Source organism: Pelophylax lessonae (assembly GCF_965119305.1).
Source record: "Pelophylax lessonae genome assembly, chromosome: 13".
Taxonomy (NCBI): domain Eukaryota; kingdom Metazoa; phylum Chordata; class Amphibia; order Anura; family Ranidae; genus Pelophylax; species Pelophylax lessonae.
The window spans coordinates 175,017,923-175,037,090 of NC_138780.1; the positions used below are offsets into that span (position 1 = coordinate 175,017,923).

The following is a 19,168-nucleotide window of genomic DNA, read 5'->3' on the forward strand; positions in this document are numbered from 1 at the left end:
TGCTGAATGAACGATTAATCTCTTGGAACATGTGAGAATCTTCAGCTCTTTATCCTATCAGTAAACTGAACTCAGATCACTCTGCTGCCATCTAGTGGCCATTAGTAGAACTGCAATAGAATTGTTTTCATATGTTTTATGCCTGTTTCTCCCTTCCTCATATTGCTGTTTTGTACTGCAAACCCCTGTCCACATGATCTCCAGTGTAATCTACGTTCTACATTGTTAAGTAAAGTAGAAATTGCACATCACCACTGGTCTGATCATTTGGCTGATACCGTTACATAACAACAGCACTATGTGCTGTCCATTGAATCATTTGCATAGGCGTTGGAGGGACATTTTTACCGTCCCTCCAACGCCTGCTTTTCATGCCATTTAGTGAGTGAACTCAGCCTAACAAACCCTATTGGCAGCTAAAACCTTTCTCTTATATAGATTTCATCTGTATATTTAGTGTGTTGTCTGGAATTCAGCCTTAAAGTGAGCTGTAGGGAAAAGGTGAGGCTTAGTACGAACCCCAACAGTCAGAGTATGACAATGATTGCAGGAAGGAGTCTCGCCCACACAGTGAATGTGACTCAGATGTTTTATGAAATGTGTGATTTGTTACGATAAGGGAAAGCCCTCTTGCAGCTCTGACACCCACTTACCAGTTTTTGAGCTTCTGTAAAATGAATGAGATTGCAATCCTTATTCTAGTCAGTATAGACTAATAACCGGTAACATCATTAACACAGCTTCTGTATTATAGCTTATCTTTGTACAGATACGAAAGGCACACATTAATGCATAATTCATTCATAATTTAATAATTCATAATGTAATCATTCATACATCATTCTTTTTTTTTTTTTTTAAAGCAAGCAGTGTAAGCACCTGCATGTGACCTGGTATCAGCCTATTTTAGTCCTTGTACAGCAGAGCTCTAATGTGAGAGGAAGAAGCAGCACAAGCTGCCATCAGTATAGCCAACAAAGATACCGATAGAAGGAGAAAGCATTGTGACAGAGATGAATTACAATCACATACATAAGAATTTCCCTCAAAGGGAAATTAACGTATGATTATCATTTTGTGGGAGTTCAGATTCTATCAAAGTTGACATATAAATGTTTACAGTTATAAGAGATACCAGCACATCTTCCCCTCCTGTTTCTAAATAGTGGGGTGAGGATAACCTGGGCTCAAGTGGGTTAAATGATGCAGGATGTCAGATTGAGGACATCTAGTGGCAGAGAAAACATATTGCAGGGGAAATCTCTGGATTACAATTGAATATTACAGAAACAAAACAGTTTTTTTTTTTTTTAATTTCATTGTTTAATGTGCTAATAATTTTTATCTCGTTTTTTTTGGCTACATTTCTGCTTTAGCCACTAGGTTATAATTGCTGGAACAAACCCAATCAGGAATTCTGAACTTTGATCGCCCACACCTTCACATTATTTGATATGAAAATAACTCTGCTGTAACTGAACACGAAACACTTGCCAAAGCTTTTCTTCTGGTTTTGGATGCAGTGTGGAAGGGTAAGGTTCCGTTCCCAAATTGGCATCTCAGGTCACGATCCTTAATCATTGCTAATCGCGGGACGCCCGTGCGATTTACGTGGCTTGTAATGGCACCCCAAATGCGGCACGATTTTGCCACGATTGTAGCCTGACGAATCGCCGTAAAAGCCCACAAATGGTTATCGCCCAAAATAAGTTCTGGTACACAGTGAATGTGCTGTGTTTTGGGTGCCATTGCAAGTCAAGGAATCACACGGGCGTCCCACAATTTGCAATGATTCAGGATCGCAGGCAGAATCGCGGGATCCGAGACACCAATATGTCAACAGAGCCTTAGAGAATCTGCAAAGTTTTACAGATTTTACGGTGCGCCCTCTGTGTGTTTTGTATGGTTGCAAAGTTTTACTGCTGTCTGTGTCCCTGCTGGAGAAATGTTAACATTACTTTTCGATCCCCTAATTGCTGTAGCCAGGACAGATAGTGATGGGTAATCTAATTTAACAGAATGAGAGTGGATGTCTCATTTAGGACGATACGTACTACAATGACAACTGTCAAGGGTGGGAATGCCATGGTTGTCCCACACATGTCTTGTCTGCATATGAGCATCCCCTTTGCCCTCACATAAGGCAGAGCTGCATATAGAGAGGTGATATCCAAAGATCCTCCACATTGATGGATCCTGTTGTTCTGGAAGATGAGAAGTTCCAAGACACAACAAAGTCACGCCTTCATCATCATCATCATCCCTGTGCCGTTATTCCAGGGACATTCTTCTGTAAGTGAATTTTCACTCAATCTAATGGAAAATTTACTGTAAAGCATAAATTTAGGGGTGGTCGATAAAAGAGGGTGGGGTTAGTAAATAGGGTTTAGCACGGTGAAACCCAGGTCCAAACTTCACACCAGGGGTCTCAAACTGGCGGCCCTCCAGCTGTTGCGGAACTACAAGTCTCATCATGCCTCTGCCTATGGGAGTCATGCATGTAACTGTCAGCCTTGCAATGCCTCATGGGAATTGTAGTTCTGCGACAACTGGAGGGCCACCAGTCTGAGATCCCTATATTATATAGTCCACAGAGCAGAGCGAATTCAGGAGCCATTGAAAGATAAACTCCTGCCCACCACCACCCAACACAAAGATCCATTTTGGGAGGATCTGCTTTTTAAATGCAATAATTAGCATTAAAGCGGAGTTCCACCTAAAACAAAAAAAAAATACATAAAAATACCCCCGGGACAGTCAGGGCTAGTGCATTACACAATGCATAGCCTCTGAACTGTCCCAGGTTTCACTTACCTTTTAGAAGAAATAATTACCTTGAAAATGTATTGTCCAGCGCTGCCATCTCAGGTGTGGGCAGCTGAAGCCAGCGCGATCCTCTTCTGCGTCCTCTTCCGTGTCCTCTTCGGTCCCACGATGCACTGCACCGGCCCCGCCATTACTTCCGGGGCTGCAGCATCATCCCTGCACAGCTTCTGGGCATGCCTAGAAGCTGTTTAGCAAGGTATGATGGCGCCTGCACCGGAACTGACGTCAGGGCCGGTGCAGGCGCATTGATTCCTGGGAGCAATGACGTTCAGCTCCCAGGAATCATTGCAAGCCAGGAAGTGACGACGGGCCGAGGCCGCAGGGGGAGGAAGAGGAAGTAAGGTAAGTATATTTTCTTTTAAAACAAGGTAAGTAAAAAAAAAAAAAATTGCGATTATCCATTTGTTTTTCAGGTGACCCTGAGCAAGAAGATGGACCGATGTTAAATTTTAGGGTGGAACTCCACTTTAACTTTCCTTTTCAATCTGCAGCTGTTGTAATTTTCTGAAAATGCAATGCAATATGGCCACCTGGAGCTGTTCTGTACAGAGAATGTATACTGACCACACCCCCAGAAACATAATTTCCTGCTTCTGTGATTGGCTCACAAATTTTCCCAGAAGTCTGCCTATGATACAAGTACGATTTCTGGCATCCCCTGCAACACAAATGTCATTTTTGGTGAGATACTCCCAATAGGAACACGTCTAAAAGGATGCAGGCCCAGCAGCTTTACTCATTAGAGCCCTGCAGCTGCCACAGCTGATAGATAATTATGTAACCACTCCCATTTGACCCACTCAACACAGAGGAACAAACAATAATTTCTTCATAATGACAAAAGGTAGGAATCTGCAACAAAGTTTGTTAAAATCCTTGCAATGTACAGAGATCACCCTGAGGGGAATGTTTTTTTTCTCAACAAAAGTGGAGTTACGCTTTAAAGTTTGAAAACGTATTTCTTGAAGAATCCCACACATTTACTTCCTTGAATTCTGTGACATGTAGTCACTATGTCCTGTGTGTAGGCACCGCTGTGTCAGTGTCACACATTTCACTGAGTCTAAAACAGGAGTTTTAGGAGGCGGAGTCAGTACAGGAATCACTGCTAGCAGATAGTAAGGTGCCATCGGATATTTTGTCCCTAGAAATCAAAAGTAAACCAAAGGAAATAAGAGAAGCTGCCAAGCATGCAAGGAGTCAAAGACTTGGTGGAAAAGATGGCCAGCAGACAGGCAGAACTCACATCATGAAAATTTTTTTTTCAAGTAAGCTTTTATTAGATTGTCAATAACAAGTATCAATGTATTACTATTACAATGCTGATGTTATAAAATGAATGTGTATGCTGTGACAATAGATCTCCTGTAATAATAGGTTCAAGCCAATAGCTTAGAAAAGATCAATTGATTTCGAAAGTAAGCTGAGTCCAATGTCCATTGCTATTCTCGTTTATCTGCAACACCGTTGGGAATTGAACTCTTTGAATTATGTTCATTATTCATACTACGCCCTTAAAGTAGGGGCATTCCCTTTGGTGCAAATTTAACTGCTTGCCGACCACATAACATACCTATACAGCAGCACGTACCTATACAGCGGCGCGTACCTAGTACATGATCCAGCACATAAGGGTAGGGGGCACGTGCCGCGGCTGTCTTGTGATTAGACACAGACCATGCCAAACAGTGGGTGCTGGCCAATAGATGTCGAGGAGTGAGGCTGGGTGGAGCTCTGCCTATGTAAACAAAGCAGAGCTTTGTCCTAACAGGGGGGAAGTGATGGATTTTCTTTCCCTGAAAAGCAAGGAATAAAATCCATTACTACCCTTAGTAAAAGCACCACACAAAATACACAAAAACACTGGCTAGGCACACACTTAACCCCTTGATCGCCCTAGATGTTTAACCCCTTTCCAGACAGTGTCATTAGTACAGTGACAGTGCATATATATAGCACTGATCACTGTATTAGTGTCACTGGTTCCCACAAAGTGTTGAAAGTGTCAGTTAGTGTCAGAATGTCCACCGCAACATGGTAGTCCCACTATAAGTTGCTGATCGCCTCCATTACTAGTATAAAAATAATAAATAAATAAAAATTCCAGTATATATCCCATAGTTTGTAGACACTATACCTTTTGTGAAAAGAAATCAATATACGCTTAGGGCTCATGCACACTGTGTCTGAAAGAAGCTGCTTCTACAGGCTTTTTTTTTCTGTCTGGAAACTTCCCTCCATGTTAGCCAATGTGTCCATGCACACTATGGATTTTTCAGGAGTTTACAGGCATATGAGCTGACCGGTAGGGAAAAAAAATCTCGCCAAACTCACATTTTTGAGAAGACCTTTTGAGCAGAAAAAGCACCCAAAGACGCACAAAAAAGAAGAAAAATTAGCTTGGGGGGGGGGGGGGGGGAGGTTGTGAAAAAAAAAAAAACATGTGAAAAAGCACAAGCTTCTTCCAGCTTCTATAAAAGCTCAAATGCCTGTAAAATAAGATTTTTTTTTAGCTGCAGTGGGCATGAGCCCTTATTTGGATTTTTTTTTTACCAAAAACATGTAGCAGAATGCAGATTGGCCTAAATTTATGAAAAAATTTATGTTTTATAGCAGATTTCACAATTGTCAGTCTTTTTTTTGTTTATAGCGCAGCGCAAAAAAAATATAAACCGCAGTGTTGATCAAATACCACCGAAAGAAAGCTCTATTTGTGGGGAAAAAAGATTACATAAATTTAATTTGGGTACATCATTGCATGACCGCGCAATTGTCAGTTAAGAAAAAGCAGTGCTGTATCACAAAAAATGTGGTCATGAAGAGGGAGTAAATCTTTCGGAGGTCAAGTGGTTAATCACTACTATGTAATATTTCACAGATTTTATTAGTTCAGCTGCAATAAACACATACAAATATTTTAAAAAAATTGTCTTTATGCTCCTAGCATGTATAAATGCATATATCTATATTAACATTTTTACAAAAATACATATATTTGTATCATATATATATATATATATATATATTTGTTCTTATGTGTTCATACTTTTAAAAAAAATTGTCAATTTACATTATTTGTATAATTGCAGTCTTTGTACAGTATATGGTCTCATCTCTATGGACAACTGTAGATCAGAACATCAGAACAGATATATATAAAAGTGCAAAACAGAATAAAAAAAGTTATTAAAATCTCTCCAAATCACATTTCTTTAGGTAAGCAGAAGCTCTTGGGTTGTTTAACCAAATTTGCCATTTCTTTTTAAATTTATTAGTAGATGCATTTTTGTATGCTAAAAGTATAAGAGCCCATTCACATTGAGGCGACACGACTTTGGGGGGCGACCTGTGAAGTCGCGTGCACCGTGACTTCGGCGCGACTTGCAGAGACTTCACATAATGGAAGTCTATCCAAGTCGCTCCGAGGTCGCCCCAAAGTAGTACAGGACCCTTTTTCTAAGTCGGAGCGACTTGTGTCGCTCCTATTAGAACCGGTCCTGTACTACTCAATGGTCCGCGACATACCGCGACTTGTCAGGCTGACAAGTCGCCTGACAAGTCGCGCTAATGTGAATGGGCTCTAAATCTCTATTATAGTTAAGATCAATCGGTTACAATGTACCATCCCTAATAAACATTAGTACACGGTAACCAAATCCGCTTACAAATACTTCCCATTGGGGGTAGGCGGATTGGGCACTCTGTGTTTTATTTTATTTATTTTTTTCCCTTAATTGTTACCTTGTACTCCTGTCATGTTCTTCATTTTCCTAACTGTTGTTACATGTACCAAGCAATAAGACAGAAGTAACAGATAACTGTGAATGTTATTGTTGAAATTGTTAAATTAAAATTCCAATAAAAATTTTGAAGTTGAAAAAAAAATCTCTCCAAATCAAAGTTCCGTAACTTGTCTGGAAAGTCAAATCCTGCAAACGACTCTTTTAGCTGCCCCCCAGCTACAGACTTTCCCAGGTCACATAGTCATAAAAAAACTGCTACCATTCACTGCTTGCTCTGAATAAAGACCAGGCTGATGTTGCTCACTCTATAGGCAGGAAACTTGCTATGGGTAAGGATCTGGGAGGGACTAGATGCAGCATGGATTTGTTTCGCATGCAGCTGCTGGAGTACTTTTCATATGTCACAAAGGGATACAGAGAAGTAGCACCTTGGCTTTACAGAGGCTTGCTGACCCAGGAAATCTGGCCATGAGCAGTGTAAGTGTCCTTGGTTAAGACTTTTTCAATTTTTCCGTCTTGTAGAGTCCTAGGATATTGACGCATACACAGATCAAGTGGTTCATCTAATATTGTGTCTCTTTGTGTTTCCTTTCCTCCCTCCCTGTGTGCTCTGGGGAGGAGTGAGAATTTGTATGATGTCACAGGCTTCCCTCTTTGCCGGGCTCAGTGAAGTCTCACTCTGCTGAATTCCAAGTCTGCATTTGCTGCCATGTGTCGATCAAGGAAGACCAAATGATCTAGCAGTGTCTTACCCTGAGGGCTGAATTTTCAGTCCTGCATCTCTTTGGACTATGACTGAGGAATCGGACTGCAGAAACCTTACCCACCTAAGCCCTACCGATAGCCCAGCCATCTCCGCCGTGATGTTCTCTGCTGGCGTGGTGGGAAATGTGATTGCCCTGGTGCTGCTGGAGACTCGACGCAGGGAATTCCGAGGGAATATTTCCTTATTCTTTATTCTGGTCTCCGGACTGGTGGTCACAGACTTACTTGGCACCTGTATGATCAGCCCTGTAGTCATGGCCTCTTATGCGAAGAGGCTTTCATTAGTGGAAATGGGACTTTGTAAATATTTTGCATTTGCCATGACTTTTTTCAGCTTGGCCACCATGATGATCCTATTTGCTACGGCTTTAGAGCGAGCCCTGGCCATTGGGCACCCCTATTTCTATGAGAAGTACATCAAGAAGCGGTGCGGGGTCATCACCTTCCCGGTAATCTATGGCTTCTCCATCTTCTTTTGTCTCTTCCCAGTAATGAACTTTGGGGAGTTTATCCAATACTGTCCCGGCACTTGGTGCTTCATTGACATGAAGAGTCGAGATACCAATTCCAATCTCAGCAATGTCTACTCCATGCTTTATGCCACCCTTCTTCTCATCCTCATCATCGCGGTGTTGACCTGTAACCTTGTGGTCATTGTCAGTCTGGTCAGGATGCACAAGAGGCAGAAGACCCGAAGGATTGGTTCCATTACTGCCAATAAGCGGGACAGGATTTCCATGTCTGAGGAGATTGACCACCTTATCCTGCTGTCCATCATGACCATTACCTTCATTATCTGTTCGCTACCTTTTACGGTAAGTTGCAAGGTTATTTACTAAGGGATATCCATTATAGTTAGAGTTGTGTGTTTTTCCTTTTCTCCATTTTACTTGTTCACACAGCTCTACACACCTGTACATTAGGGTTATACTCTGTTAGCCATTTCGCCAACAATGATATTTTGCAAAAGAATTACAGATGGTCCCCGGGTTGCAAACAAGATAGGGTCTGTAGGTTTGTTCTAAAGTCGAATCTGTTTGTAAGTCAGAGCAGGTAAATTTTTCAAGTGTAGCTCCAGCCTAAAGTATAATTTTTACGTTTTTTGGATATCACAGGGAAGGGGCAACACCCTTGTAACATTTGTTTTGCTGTCTGTACCCTTGTTAAGAAGATGTCCCCTCACTTTTTGTCCCTATGACAACTGGATTTTGAAAATTTTGGGTTGTTGTAGAAACAAGGATTGGTGATAAAGCTTCAGTGGAGACACCTTTTTCCCGTGATACCTCTTACAGGAGTGAATTTCCTTTCCTAGGGGGAGATTTCCTCTAACTTCTTGTTGTCTCCCTCCATTTGTAAGTAGGAGTCTTTGTAAGATGGATGTTTGTAACCCGGGCAGAGTTGTATAAAGTACTCGAAACCCATACTTGAGTAAAAGTACAAGTGCTCGATCAAAAAGTGACTTGAGTAGAAGTGGAAGTGCTCGTTAAAAAAGCGACTTGAGTAGAAGTACTAAAGTATTCAACATTTTTTGTACTTAAGTATTGCATGTCGTTTTTTTTTTAAATTTTGCTACTCAAGTACTGAAAGTAAAAGTACAAGTACTGTGTTATGTAGTTATTAAAGAAAGAAGTCAAAAGTTTGAACATCATATTGTTTTTTATTATTTCAAATGCAGCTTTTATTTATACATACAGTAGCATTTATTTTCGTATGCGCTGATAATACACATGTTTTGAGTTTCATGAAACCGGCCATCTACTGTTCTGGCAGTGGTAATTTTTATAATAGTAACGAGTATCTATGCAGCACAAAAAACAAATATCGGAGTAGAAGTATTGAAATCATCGAAAAAATGTAGTGAAGTAAAAGTGGAAGTAGTAGAGAAAAAAATTCTACTCCAGGAAAGTACAGATACCGCCTTTTGGTACTTAAGTACAGTAGTGAAGTAGTTCTATTTAGTTACTATACATCTCTGAACCCGGGGATCACCTGTATAGGGAGGAAAGCAAGAGGCTTCAGCACTGCACAGCAATGAGAAACACAAGGCTCCGTTTACTACGACGGTTTTCTTAACTCTCCTCTACTTTATCTCACAATCATTTTCTCCTACAAATGTCCCATACACAAACATCAATTTGGTCATTGTTGTTGTTAGTTTTCTGACTGAAACAGGCATTTATCCAACTTTTTTCCCTCATAAAGTATTGTTTTATGATATTTTATGACTAAACACCTCATTTTCTTGTTTAATAGACACTTAATAAAACACACATTTATTCCCATCCCGAATCTAATACCATTTCACACAGTGATAATGTGCAGTAAACTTTGAGAATTTTCTTATTTCAATGTAGCAACAGTTAAAACCTCTCTCTGTTAAAATAGAACTAATAGTACTATAACACTACAAGGTAAGATCCTTTCAGATAGCGGTCCTCCATTCCCTTCAGCAGAGGATCCATGAACAGATTCCCTGCTGAATTTGAGGCGAATGGAACGGATGTCACCCTTGTGTCACAAAAGTGACATCCATCTACATTCTTCTCCACCAGCTTGCGATCGGAGACAAATGCACCCAGGTTAGGTCTATGGGCAGGCTCAGTAAACAGATGAACATCTAATCCATCACTTATGTTAAGAAAAAACTGAATCGGACCCAAACTTTTTTTTTTTTTTTAAACCTAGAAGGACTCGAAGGTAATTGGATGTAAATGGACGCATATTCATTTGTATCCCACTGCCTTTAGATTAAGATTGAGCTTCCAAACAGGTCTGCCTGTTTGATAGGCTGATAGGTGGATCGGATTAGATCACTTGTGGAAAAGGACCCTTGCCGAACACGATATATAAAGCATGTTAAGCACTTTTATGAGTTGAGGTCATAGAGAGGAACAAGGGAGATGCTTTTGGTCAATACATTTAACCTTCATTCTGTGCATGAATTTGGATCAAAGCATTACAGCAAAAATACCTTATATAACACATTAGGAGCCAGCTGAAAAAGTGTAGCCACCAGGGTTTCTATAGGCTCTTTTCCCTCCAGGGATCATAACCATAGTTGCCAACATTTGAAAAAATTTTCCAGGGACACTTTGCAGCACAGCTATCAATTACTTACCACACCCACTTCCCTGAAGCCCCGCCCACTCCACATAATTAATCCGCCTACTTATTATCAGATTATAGGGTCTACTCAATAAAGAGAGAATTACAGGAAATTGAAAAGGGAATTTTAAACTTAAGGCCAAAGTAACAGAGTTGGAATAATTCTCCCATTCAGCTGCACTACTTCTGCCTAAAGTTTAAAATTATCATCACAATTCCCTGCAATTCTAAAGTATCAAATGTGCTCAGGTGTGACCATACAAAAAATGTAATATGTAAATATAAATAAAGTGCAAAGTGTAAATAAGTACATTGCCGGGACAATGTAAATTACCTGGGACAGGCTCCTATTTACCGGGACTGTCCTGGCAAAAACGGGACGGTTGGCAAGTATGTCATAACGACACTTGGATAATTTTTCAAGTTTAAACTTCCTTTCCTTGCTTATTATAAACCTTTTAAATATTGAGAAATTGTTCTAAAATTCAACCAACCATATAGATATCAAATCTAAAAGGAGTAACTTAATCTTTTTTTTTTTTTAGTGTAGATTTGTGTGGAGAGGGTTAATAGATAATTGGCTGAACTGATAAAATGGTAAATAGCATCAAAGCTGGGCGCAGACATTAAAGGGAGCCTGATATAAGGGAAAGATTAGATTGCCAGCAGTCTGTTTATTAGAGGCGGTAACAAACATGAACGCACATGCTGCCAAACACCTCTAATGCCAGCTTATCTAAGCATAGACAGTAGTGAAAGCGACCCATTGTGGGCCCTAATTCTGGCCATATACAGTATATATCAGTTTTCAGGCAATACTGTTGATTGATAATATTATTGAAGGTTATGGGGGCAACTTACCGGCACCAGCAAATTAAAACGGTATAGTCCAAACATTTCTAGTTTTAAATAGAGTAGGGTAGAATTAAAGCCCAGTCCAGCTTGTTTGTTGCTGTCTGCGTACCATTAGGGACATTTCCCTTTACTTCCTGTCCAAGTAAACACAACAGGAAGTTAGTAAAAGTCTCCCAAAAGTATAGGAAAACTACACTCTTAGATGGTTTTCCACGGAACAGATGGGTTTTGCAGAGAACTCTAAGGCTCCATGCACATTAGACTTTTTTTAAGTTCCTAGAAGCTTTTATTAGCATTTTTTTTCCTGCTCCTAGAAGCTAAATAGTGTTATCTTATGTGTCCATGCGCACTACTTTAGGTTATAAGTGTTTTTGCAACTTCAGCGTTTAGGAGCAGAAAAATAAATGTTTTTGTAGAGTTTCTTGGAGCATTTCTCCAGCAGAAACGCTACTAATAGCTTTATTTTTCCCTTTTAGTGTCGGTTCACACTATGGCGATCCGACTTCGGGGGCGACCTGTGAAGTCGCGTGCACCGTGACTTCGGCGCAACTTGCACGGACTTCACATAATGGAAGTCAATGCAAGTCGCTCCGATGTCTCCCCGAAGTAGTACAGGAACTATTTTCTAAGTCGGAGCGACTTGAGTCGCTCCTATTAGAACGGTTCCCAAAGCACAGAATGGACCGCGACTTGTCAGGCTGACCAGTCGCCTGATAAGTCGCGGTAGTGTGAACCGGGACTTACTGCAAAAACGCTACTTAAACGCTAACACTTCTAAATGCTTTTAAAACGCTACTACAATAAGCTATTACCAGCGTTTTTCGTCCAGCGTTTTTTCCAGTTTTTTTTTAGCCGAATGTGCATGGAGCCTCAAATATGTGATTTTGCATTATTTTCTCTCTTGTTGACAATGGTCACCAATACAAAGAGAGGGGTCAATCGCCCCAATGAGGACATATACAGCATCAAAGACTTGACAAAGGGTCTAACCCTTCCAAAAACCAAAAAAAAAGGTTTGTCCCCAGAGATACAATTTAACTCAAGTTTTGTGGCTTGAAAAAGGAATAATACAAAATTAATACAAAATTGCAATCAAAAATAAATTCACTGAAAATAAAAAGCATATGAAGCAATGTGATAGAAAGTGATCGGCCTTTAACCACTTAAGGACCGGAAAGGTTTTACCCCCTAATGACCGGGCCATTTTTTGCGATACGGCACTGCGTTATTTTAACTGACAATTGCACGGTTGTGCGATGCTGTACTGAAATAAAGTTGATGTCCTTTTTTTTCTCACAAATAGAGCTTATTTGCTCACCTTTTGCGGTTTTAATTTTTTTGGCTGTAAACAAAAAAAGAGCGACAATTCTGGAAAAAAAAAAAACAATATTCTTTACTTTATGCTATAAAATATTCCCAATAAAAACATTTTAAAAATCGAATTTCTTCATCAATTTAGGTTAATATGTATTCTGCCCCATATTTTTGGTAAAAATAAAAATCCCAATAAGTGTATATTGATTTGTTTGCGCAAAAGTTATCACATCTACAAACTAGGGGATAGATTTATGTAATTTTTATTTATTTTTTACTAGTAATGGTGGCAATCAGCGATTTTTAGTGGGACTGCGACATTGCAGCAGAAAGTTTGGACACCTAACTGACACTTTTGGGGTGACCAGTGACACTAATACAGTGATCAGTGCTAAAAATGCGCACTGTTACTGTACTTATGACACTGGCAGGGAAGGGGTTAACACCAGGGGGGCGATTAAAGAGTTAAGTGTGCTCCTAGGTAGTGCTTTCTAACTGTGTGGGGGTTGTACTCACTGGATGAACACAGAGACCTGTGTTCCTAAATAGGAGGAATACAGAATCCCTGTGTTCATCTCTGACAGAACATGGGTCTGCCTTGTTTACAGTGGCAGACCTCCGTTCTGTCTCCATGGGGAGCGATTGCAGATGACCGGTAGACATCTCATCCGCTGGACCCGCTGATTGGCTCCCCCTCGCGGCAATCAGCGTGCTTGCGCGCGCGCCCTACTATCTGTTATATGAAGCGACGTTCAGGTGCGTCGTTTCGCGTAAAAGAGCCGGCCTGCTGCAGTAAAACTACGGCCGCTGGTTGGCAAGTAGTTAAATCATGTTTGGTTCTTTTATAAAAGTTTGATGATACATTGTTTGAATTGGATTTCCAAATATATGGCCAAATTTTTGTATAGCTTGCGGTGCCCACGTGAGAAATAAAATATTTATTCACTATAGGTATTTCTATAGCAGCACCAACAATTTATTCAGCACTTTAGATAATGTACATATACATCAGTCTCTGTCCTCAAGGAGCTTACAATCTAAGGACTTGTACCAGCATACATACACACACTAGGGACAATTTTAAGACAGCAAACATTTAACCCATCAGTATGGAGTGTGGGAGAAAACCAGAGTACCTGGAGGAAACCCAGGCAAGCTCAGGGGGAACATAGGAGTTTATTTACAAAAAGGCAAATAGACTGTGCACTCTGCAAGTGCAGCTGCTCCAAAGCTTAGTAAATGAGGTAAAGCTTCACTTTGTAAATAATACCCAATCACATGCAAGGAAGATAAAAAAGAAAAAAAACAGCATTTTTGCTTGCACATGATTTACTAATCTCTGGAGCAACTGCACTTTGCAAAGTGCAGAGTTCACTTTCCTTTAGTAAACCAACCCCATATTGTCCTGACTGGGATTCCAACAAAGGGCTCTAGCACTGAAAGGCAGAAGTGCTAACCACTAAGGCGCATTTCAATACAGCCAGTTGATTAAACCGTGACTTAAAGTGGTTGTAAACCCACTTTAAAGACTTTTACCTATAGGTAAGCCTTTAAGCCATTAAGGCTTACCTATAAGTGCTATAAATATCTCCTAAACTTGCACCGTTTAGGAGATATTTACAGTGCATGCAGCCGATGACGTCATCGGCGCATGCTCTCTGAAGAAATGGCCGCTCGTGACGTTTCTTCAGAGCCCTGTTCTGTGACTGGCGGCTCCCGCGCGCATGTGCGGGAGTTACGTCACGCAGCTCTGCCCAGTAATACAGCCGGAGTCCGCAGACCCGGAAGAAGACAGGTAAAGATGGATGCGCCCGGCAGCAGGGACAACGCGGGCTTCATTGCAGGTCAGTGTCACATAATGTGCTAATATACGATGCATACTAGCACAATATGCATTTAATTTGCAGGGGGAAAAAAAAGAAAAAAGTTTTTACAAGAGTTTACTTCCTCTTTAAAGAGGAAGTAAACCCTCCTCTGCAAGTTGTACCTATATGTAAGCCTATGATAAGGCTTACCTATAGGTACTGTAAATATCTCCTAAACATGCACAGTATAGGAGATATTTACCTTACATGCAGCCAGTGACATCACTGGCGCATGCGCTCTGAAGGAACGGCCGCTGGTGCCGTTCCTTCAGAGCCCCGTGCCGTGACTGTCGGCTCCCACGCGCATGTGCGAGAGTGACGTAATCGCGGCTCCTGCCAATCAGATGGCCGGATGCCGCAAACCCGGAAGATGAGTGACAGAACATGTCACCCATGAGAGAGGTGAGCGGTCGGCACTTTGGGGCTTCGTTCTAAGGTAAGTATTTCATAATGAGCTAGTATGCGATGCTATGCTAGTAGTAGTAGTAGTATGCTACTCATTATGTGTTTGTCTTTCAGGTGTTTTTTAATTTGGAGGTTTACAACCTTTTTAAAGAGTAAAACCAGACCTTTTTCTTCTTTTTATAAGACTGCTTGTGCCATTTCTGTCTTGTTCTATACATCTACAACCTTCAACAACACTTTCAATAGAAACCTATTTAACAAAGCATTCAAAGTGCAATAATGTACCTATCCCACAACAAGCAGGTAATTTTATCTTTCATTAGCCTAGCTTCAGATCAGTAAAAGAGGACTGGTGATTGTTGTTTAGGGTCAGTGCACTTTGCACTTGCAGCACACTATGGGACAGACACGTTTTACTGTAAATTGTGCAAAGTTTACGAGAACTGCTCTCATCATTTCCTCTTTCATCCTGCACTCTCTAAGTATTCTTGTTTTGCACGTCTCCCTCGTGTCAGTGCAACTACTTTCAAAAGAAGAAAGTAAATGTGCATATTTTTATATGTTTTTATTATGTTTGACGTGAATAAAAAACACTGCATGAAATGAAAATTCAACACCACTCATTTAGAGTCCATTCACAGTAGCGTGACTTGTCAGGCGACCAAGTCGCCTGACAAGTCGCGGTTCGTCGCTCGCCATTGAGTAGTACAGGACCCGTTCTAATAGGAGCGACACAAGTCGCTCCGACTTGGGAAAAGGGTCCTGTACTACTTTGGGGCGACCTGGAGGCGACTTGCATTGACTTCAATTATATGAAGTCTCTGCAAGTCGCGCCGAAGTCGCCCCCCAAAGTCGGATCGCGCCAGTCTGAATGGGCTCTTAAAAGATATGCCCACTTAAAGTGTTACTAAGCCCACAACAGTTAAATCAGTCTGTATATGCAGTAAAGCATGATTTATATTCTCACTACGGAAACCTAAGGGGTTAACCATCTGCATTGCATATAAAAGCAGTATGATCATATCTTCTCTGATCCTCCCCTTTTTCCACAGTCCCCAAACCATCTCCTGATAGAACAGGGCTTTGGGGACAAGCTGCACATGCTCAGTTTGGTGTGTATTGCTAGAGAGTTTTTTTTTTTTTTTTCGGGAGGGTGCATGTGATCAGTACAGGGCCAATCAGCACTGTCCAGACAGAGGGTCAGGGGTCCTGCAGCCTCATAGGACAATCAGGGTGAAGGAAAACTCCTCCTACAAGCTTTAATCAGATACTTATAGAAGTCACAAGACTGCTATATACTGCTGATGAGAAAAAGGTATTTAGCAGTTTATATTTACTAAAAAAAATTGCATTTCCATGTTCTGTGTACTGTGGGAGACCAGATATAGTGACTGCAGGCTCCTGGGTTTACTTACATTTGCATTTACTTATTTTTTTACTTAGAACCCTGCAGAACATTGCACCCCATGATCCGCAGATCGTGGGTGCAATGTCAGGCTCCTGCAGACCAGTGTTAATTTTGGCAGCAAATTTCAATTTAGTTTTAGTCTTAGGACTAAAATGGCATTTTAGTTTTAGTCCCATTTTAGTCTTCTGCAAGTGTTTTAGTCGTATTTAGTCGACTAAAACTGCAGTACATTTTAGTCGACTAAAACTCATTTTAGTCATCTATAATCGAATGGGTGTATTTCAATTGTAATTTGTAATGCATTATTTAAGCATTTCTCTACAATTTACAAATTCATTATATACTACTGCTGGTCCTGGAGTGAAAAATTGAATATGTTATTATTTATGGTATTAGGCTTTGAGCATGCACCAGCACAGCACTACACCAGTGTTAATTTTGGCAGCAAATTTCAATTTAGTTTTAGTTATAGTCTTATGACTAAAATGCCATTTTATTTTTAGTCGTATTTTAGTCATCTGAATTGTTTTCGTTTTAGTCGTATTTTAGTCTACTAAAATTGTGTTCATTTAGTCGACGAAAATGTTTTAGTCGGTTTTAGTCGACGAAATTAACACTGCTGCAGACACTCAGTACAGCTGTCTGCCCATACCTCCCATACCGGCAGGCAGTTACTGAAGTACAGGAGGATCAATGAACTATGAGAGCGTTCACCAGCATCCTCGCAGTTCAGTGGGAACTATAAGCCATCTGCCGCAGTGTAAGACAAGACTTGTAGTCTATTTATTCACAGAACCTTGTAAATGAATGATGCAGCTGTGTGGGCGGAGCCCAGTACCCAAGTTATATTTAATCTGTGACAGCAGGTCCAGGGGGAGGATCCTGCATCTGCTGTCACAGTGGAGGATCGGGTCAGGGTGTGTCCAGGTGCTTTAGTAACATGTTACATTATACATGTTACACACTGAATATGAAAGTGTTATGTTGCTAAAAGTGAACTCATCCTTTAATCATTTCTGGGAGAATTCTCCCCAACTTTAGTAATCCTGCAAGCTCCTCTATTAATTGTAAACATGTAAATTGGCAATGAAAGGCAAAGCAGCAGATTCATGCGTTCATCTCTCTGTCATTCTGCTCTCTCCACCTATCAGCATGTTCCTAGTTAGCACATGAGCACTACAGGGCTGCTATTGTCCCTTCTCCCTGTTTGAGCTCTGCTGTACACAGACTGCAAGAGGCTGATACCATTCAAATGTAGATATTTACACTGCTTGTGCTTCAATTCCCAAACATGTGACTGAACAATGAAAGGAGAAGCAGCAGATTGAAGAGTTCATCTCTGTAACTCTGCTGTCTCCTCCTATCAGCATGCATACTGCTAACACAAGAGCAATGCATCACAACTGATTGGCTCCTTATGCTGCTTCTCCCTCTTTAGTTCTGAGCACTTACGGCAAGAGGCTGATACCAAGTAGAATTTGGGTACTTACACTACTTGGTGTATTATACCTGTTGGGGTCGCGCCACTGGATAGGCCTATATATAGTATATATCTTTTATGCAGCAGCTAGGGGGTATATAGTATTGAAGGGGGAAAAAAGGGGCTTCCAGTAGGGGAACCTCACCTTAGCGCTTGCTGTATGTGAGCAATATGCAGTGCTCAAAGTGAGGTATGTGCAATAATTGACAATAAATATATGAACCATATATGTGCAAATTCTGCTTATATGTACCTACAGTACTTTGCTGAATTTGAACACATGCATTTGTAATATTTACAAAATTGCACGTGTTGTACAGCATATACCGTAAGCAGAATTTGCACATATATGGTTTATATATTTATTGTTAATTATTGCACATACCTCACATTGAGCACTGCATATTGCTCACATACAGCAAGCGCTAAGGTGAGGTTCCCCTACTGGAAGCCTCTTTTTTTCCACTTACACTACTTGCATTTAAAAATAATAAATGCATACTTGCCAACATTTAAAAAGAATTTCCAGGGACACTTTGCAGAACAGCTATCAATTACCAAACCCACTTCCCTGAAGCTCCGCCCACTCTGCATAATTAATCACGCCAATTTATCAGATTATAGAGCCTACTCAATATAGAGAGAATTACAGGAAATTAAAAAGGGAATTTTAAACTAAGGGCCACAGTAGCAGAGGTGGAAGAATTCTCCCTTTCAGCTGCACTACTTCTGCATAACATTTATGGGCAGCCCAATTAACAGGCGCTTCCAGGGACAATATAAATTACCTGGGGCAGGCTCCTATTTGCAGGGACTGTCCCAGGAAAAAAGGGACAGTTGGCATGTATGTAAATGTCATTTTTTTTATTGGGCGTAGAGCTGCAATCATTGTGTTTTTGATATATTGTCTGGGGTTCAGAGTTACAAAGTCAGCTGCATATTTTCCTTATACAAAGGCAGCAGGGAAGGGCATGTGCCTGCCTGTATTGGGTTCCTTCACACGTACCAAGTTAAAATTCTTGGATAAAAGAAACAAACGTCACACTGAACACGGCAAAGGGTTGTATAAACTTGCTAATTACACAAACCTACATACTGCAGTCCGGTCAATCACAACCCGTCAGGCTTGCTTGCAGCCATCTGGCAATATGACAAACCGGATGTCATATAGATGATAAAACACTTGACCTGTCAAATGTTATTTCCTCTTACAAGAGAATTACAGTCTATAGGAAAAGATAGATGTTCCCAAAATATGTTATAAATACTACACAAAAGAAGGTATTACTGTTCTTAGAATGAATGTGAGGATAGAATTTCTATTGTCTGACACCTGGAAGTTTGTGCCTGTCCCCGTCACACCTGCTACTTTATGTTGATGGATAAGGGAGAGTTTTTTTTG

At 40.7% G+C, this 19,168-nt stretch overlaps 1 protein-coding gene across 1 annotated transcript in view; it reads left to right on the plus strand.

The window, feature by feature from the left end:
* The first annotated feature begins 6,872 nt into the window (after positions 1-6,872).
* The window catches only part of LOC309543361 (prostaglandin E2 receptor EP2 subtype-like), a 50,231-nt gene continuing 37,935 nt past the window's right edge, over positions 6,873-19,168 (plus strand). Inside the window, exon 1 of the mRNA XM_082242830.1 lies at positions 6,873-8,149. Within this exon, the coding sequence (XP_082098956.1) occupies positions 7,361-8,149 (789 nt within the window). The 5' untranslated portion in view covers positions 6,873-7,360. The remainder of the gene's footprint in view (positions 8,150-19,168) is intronic.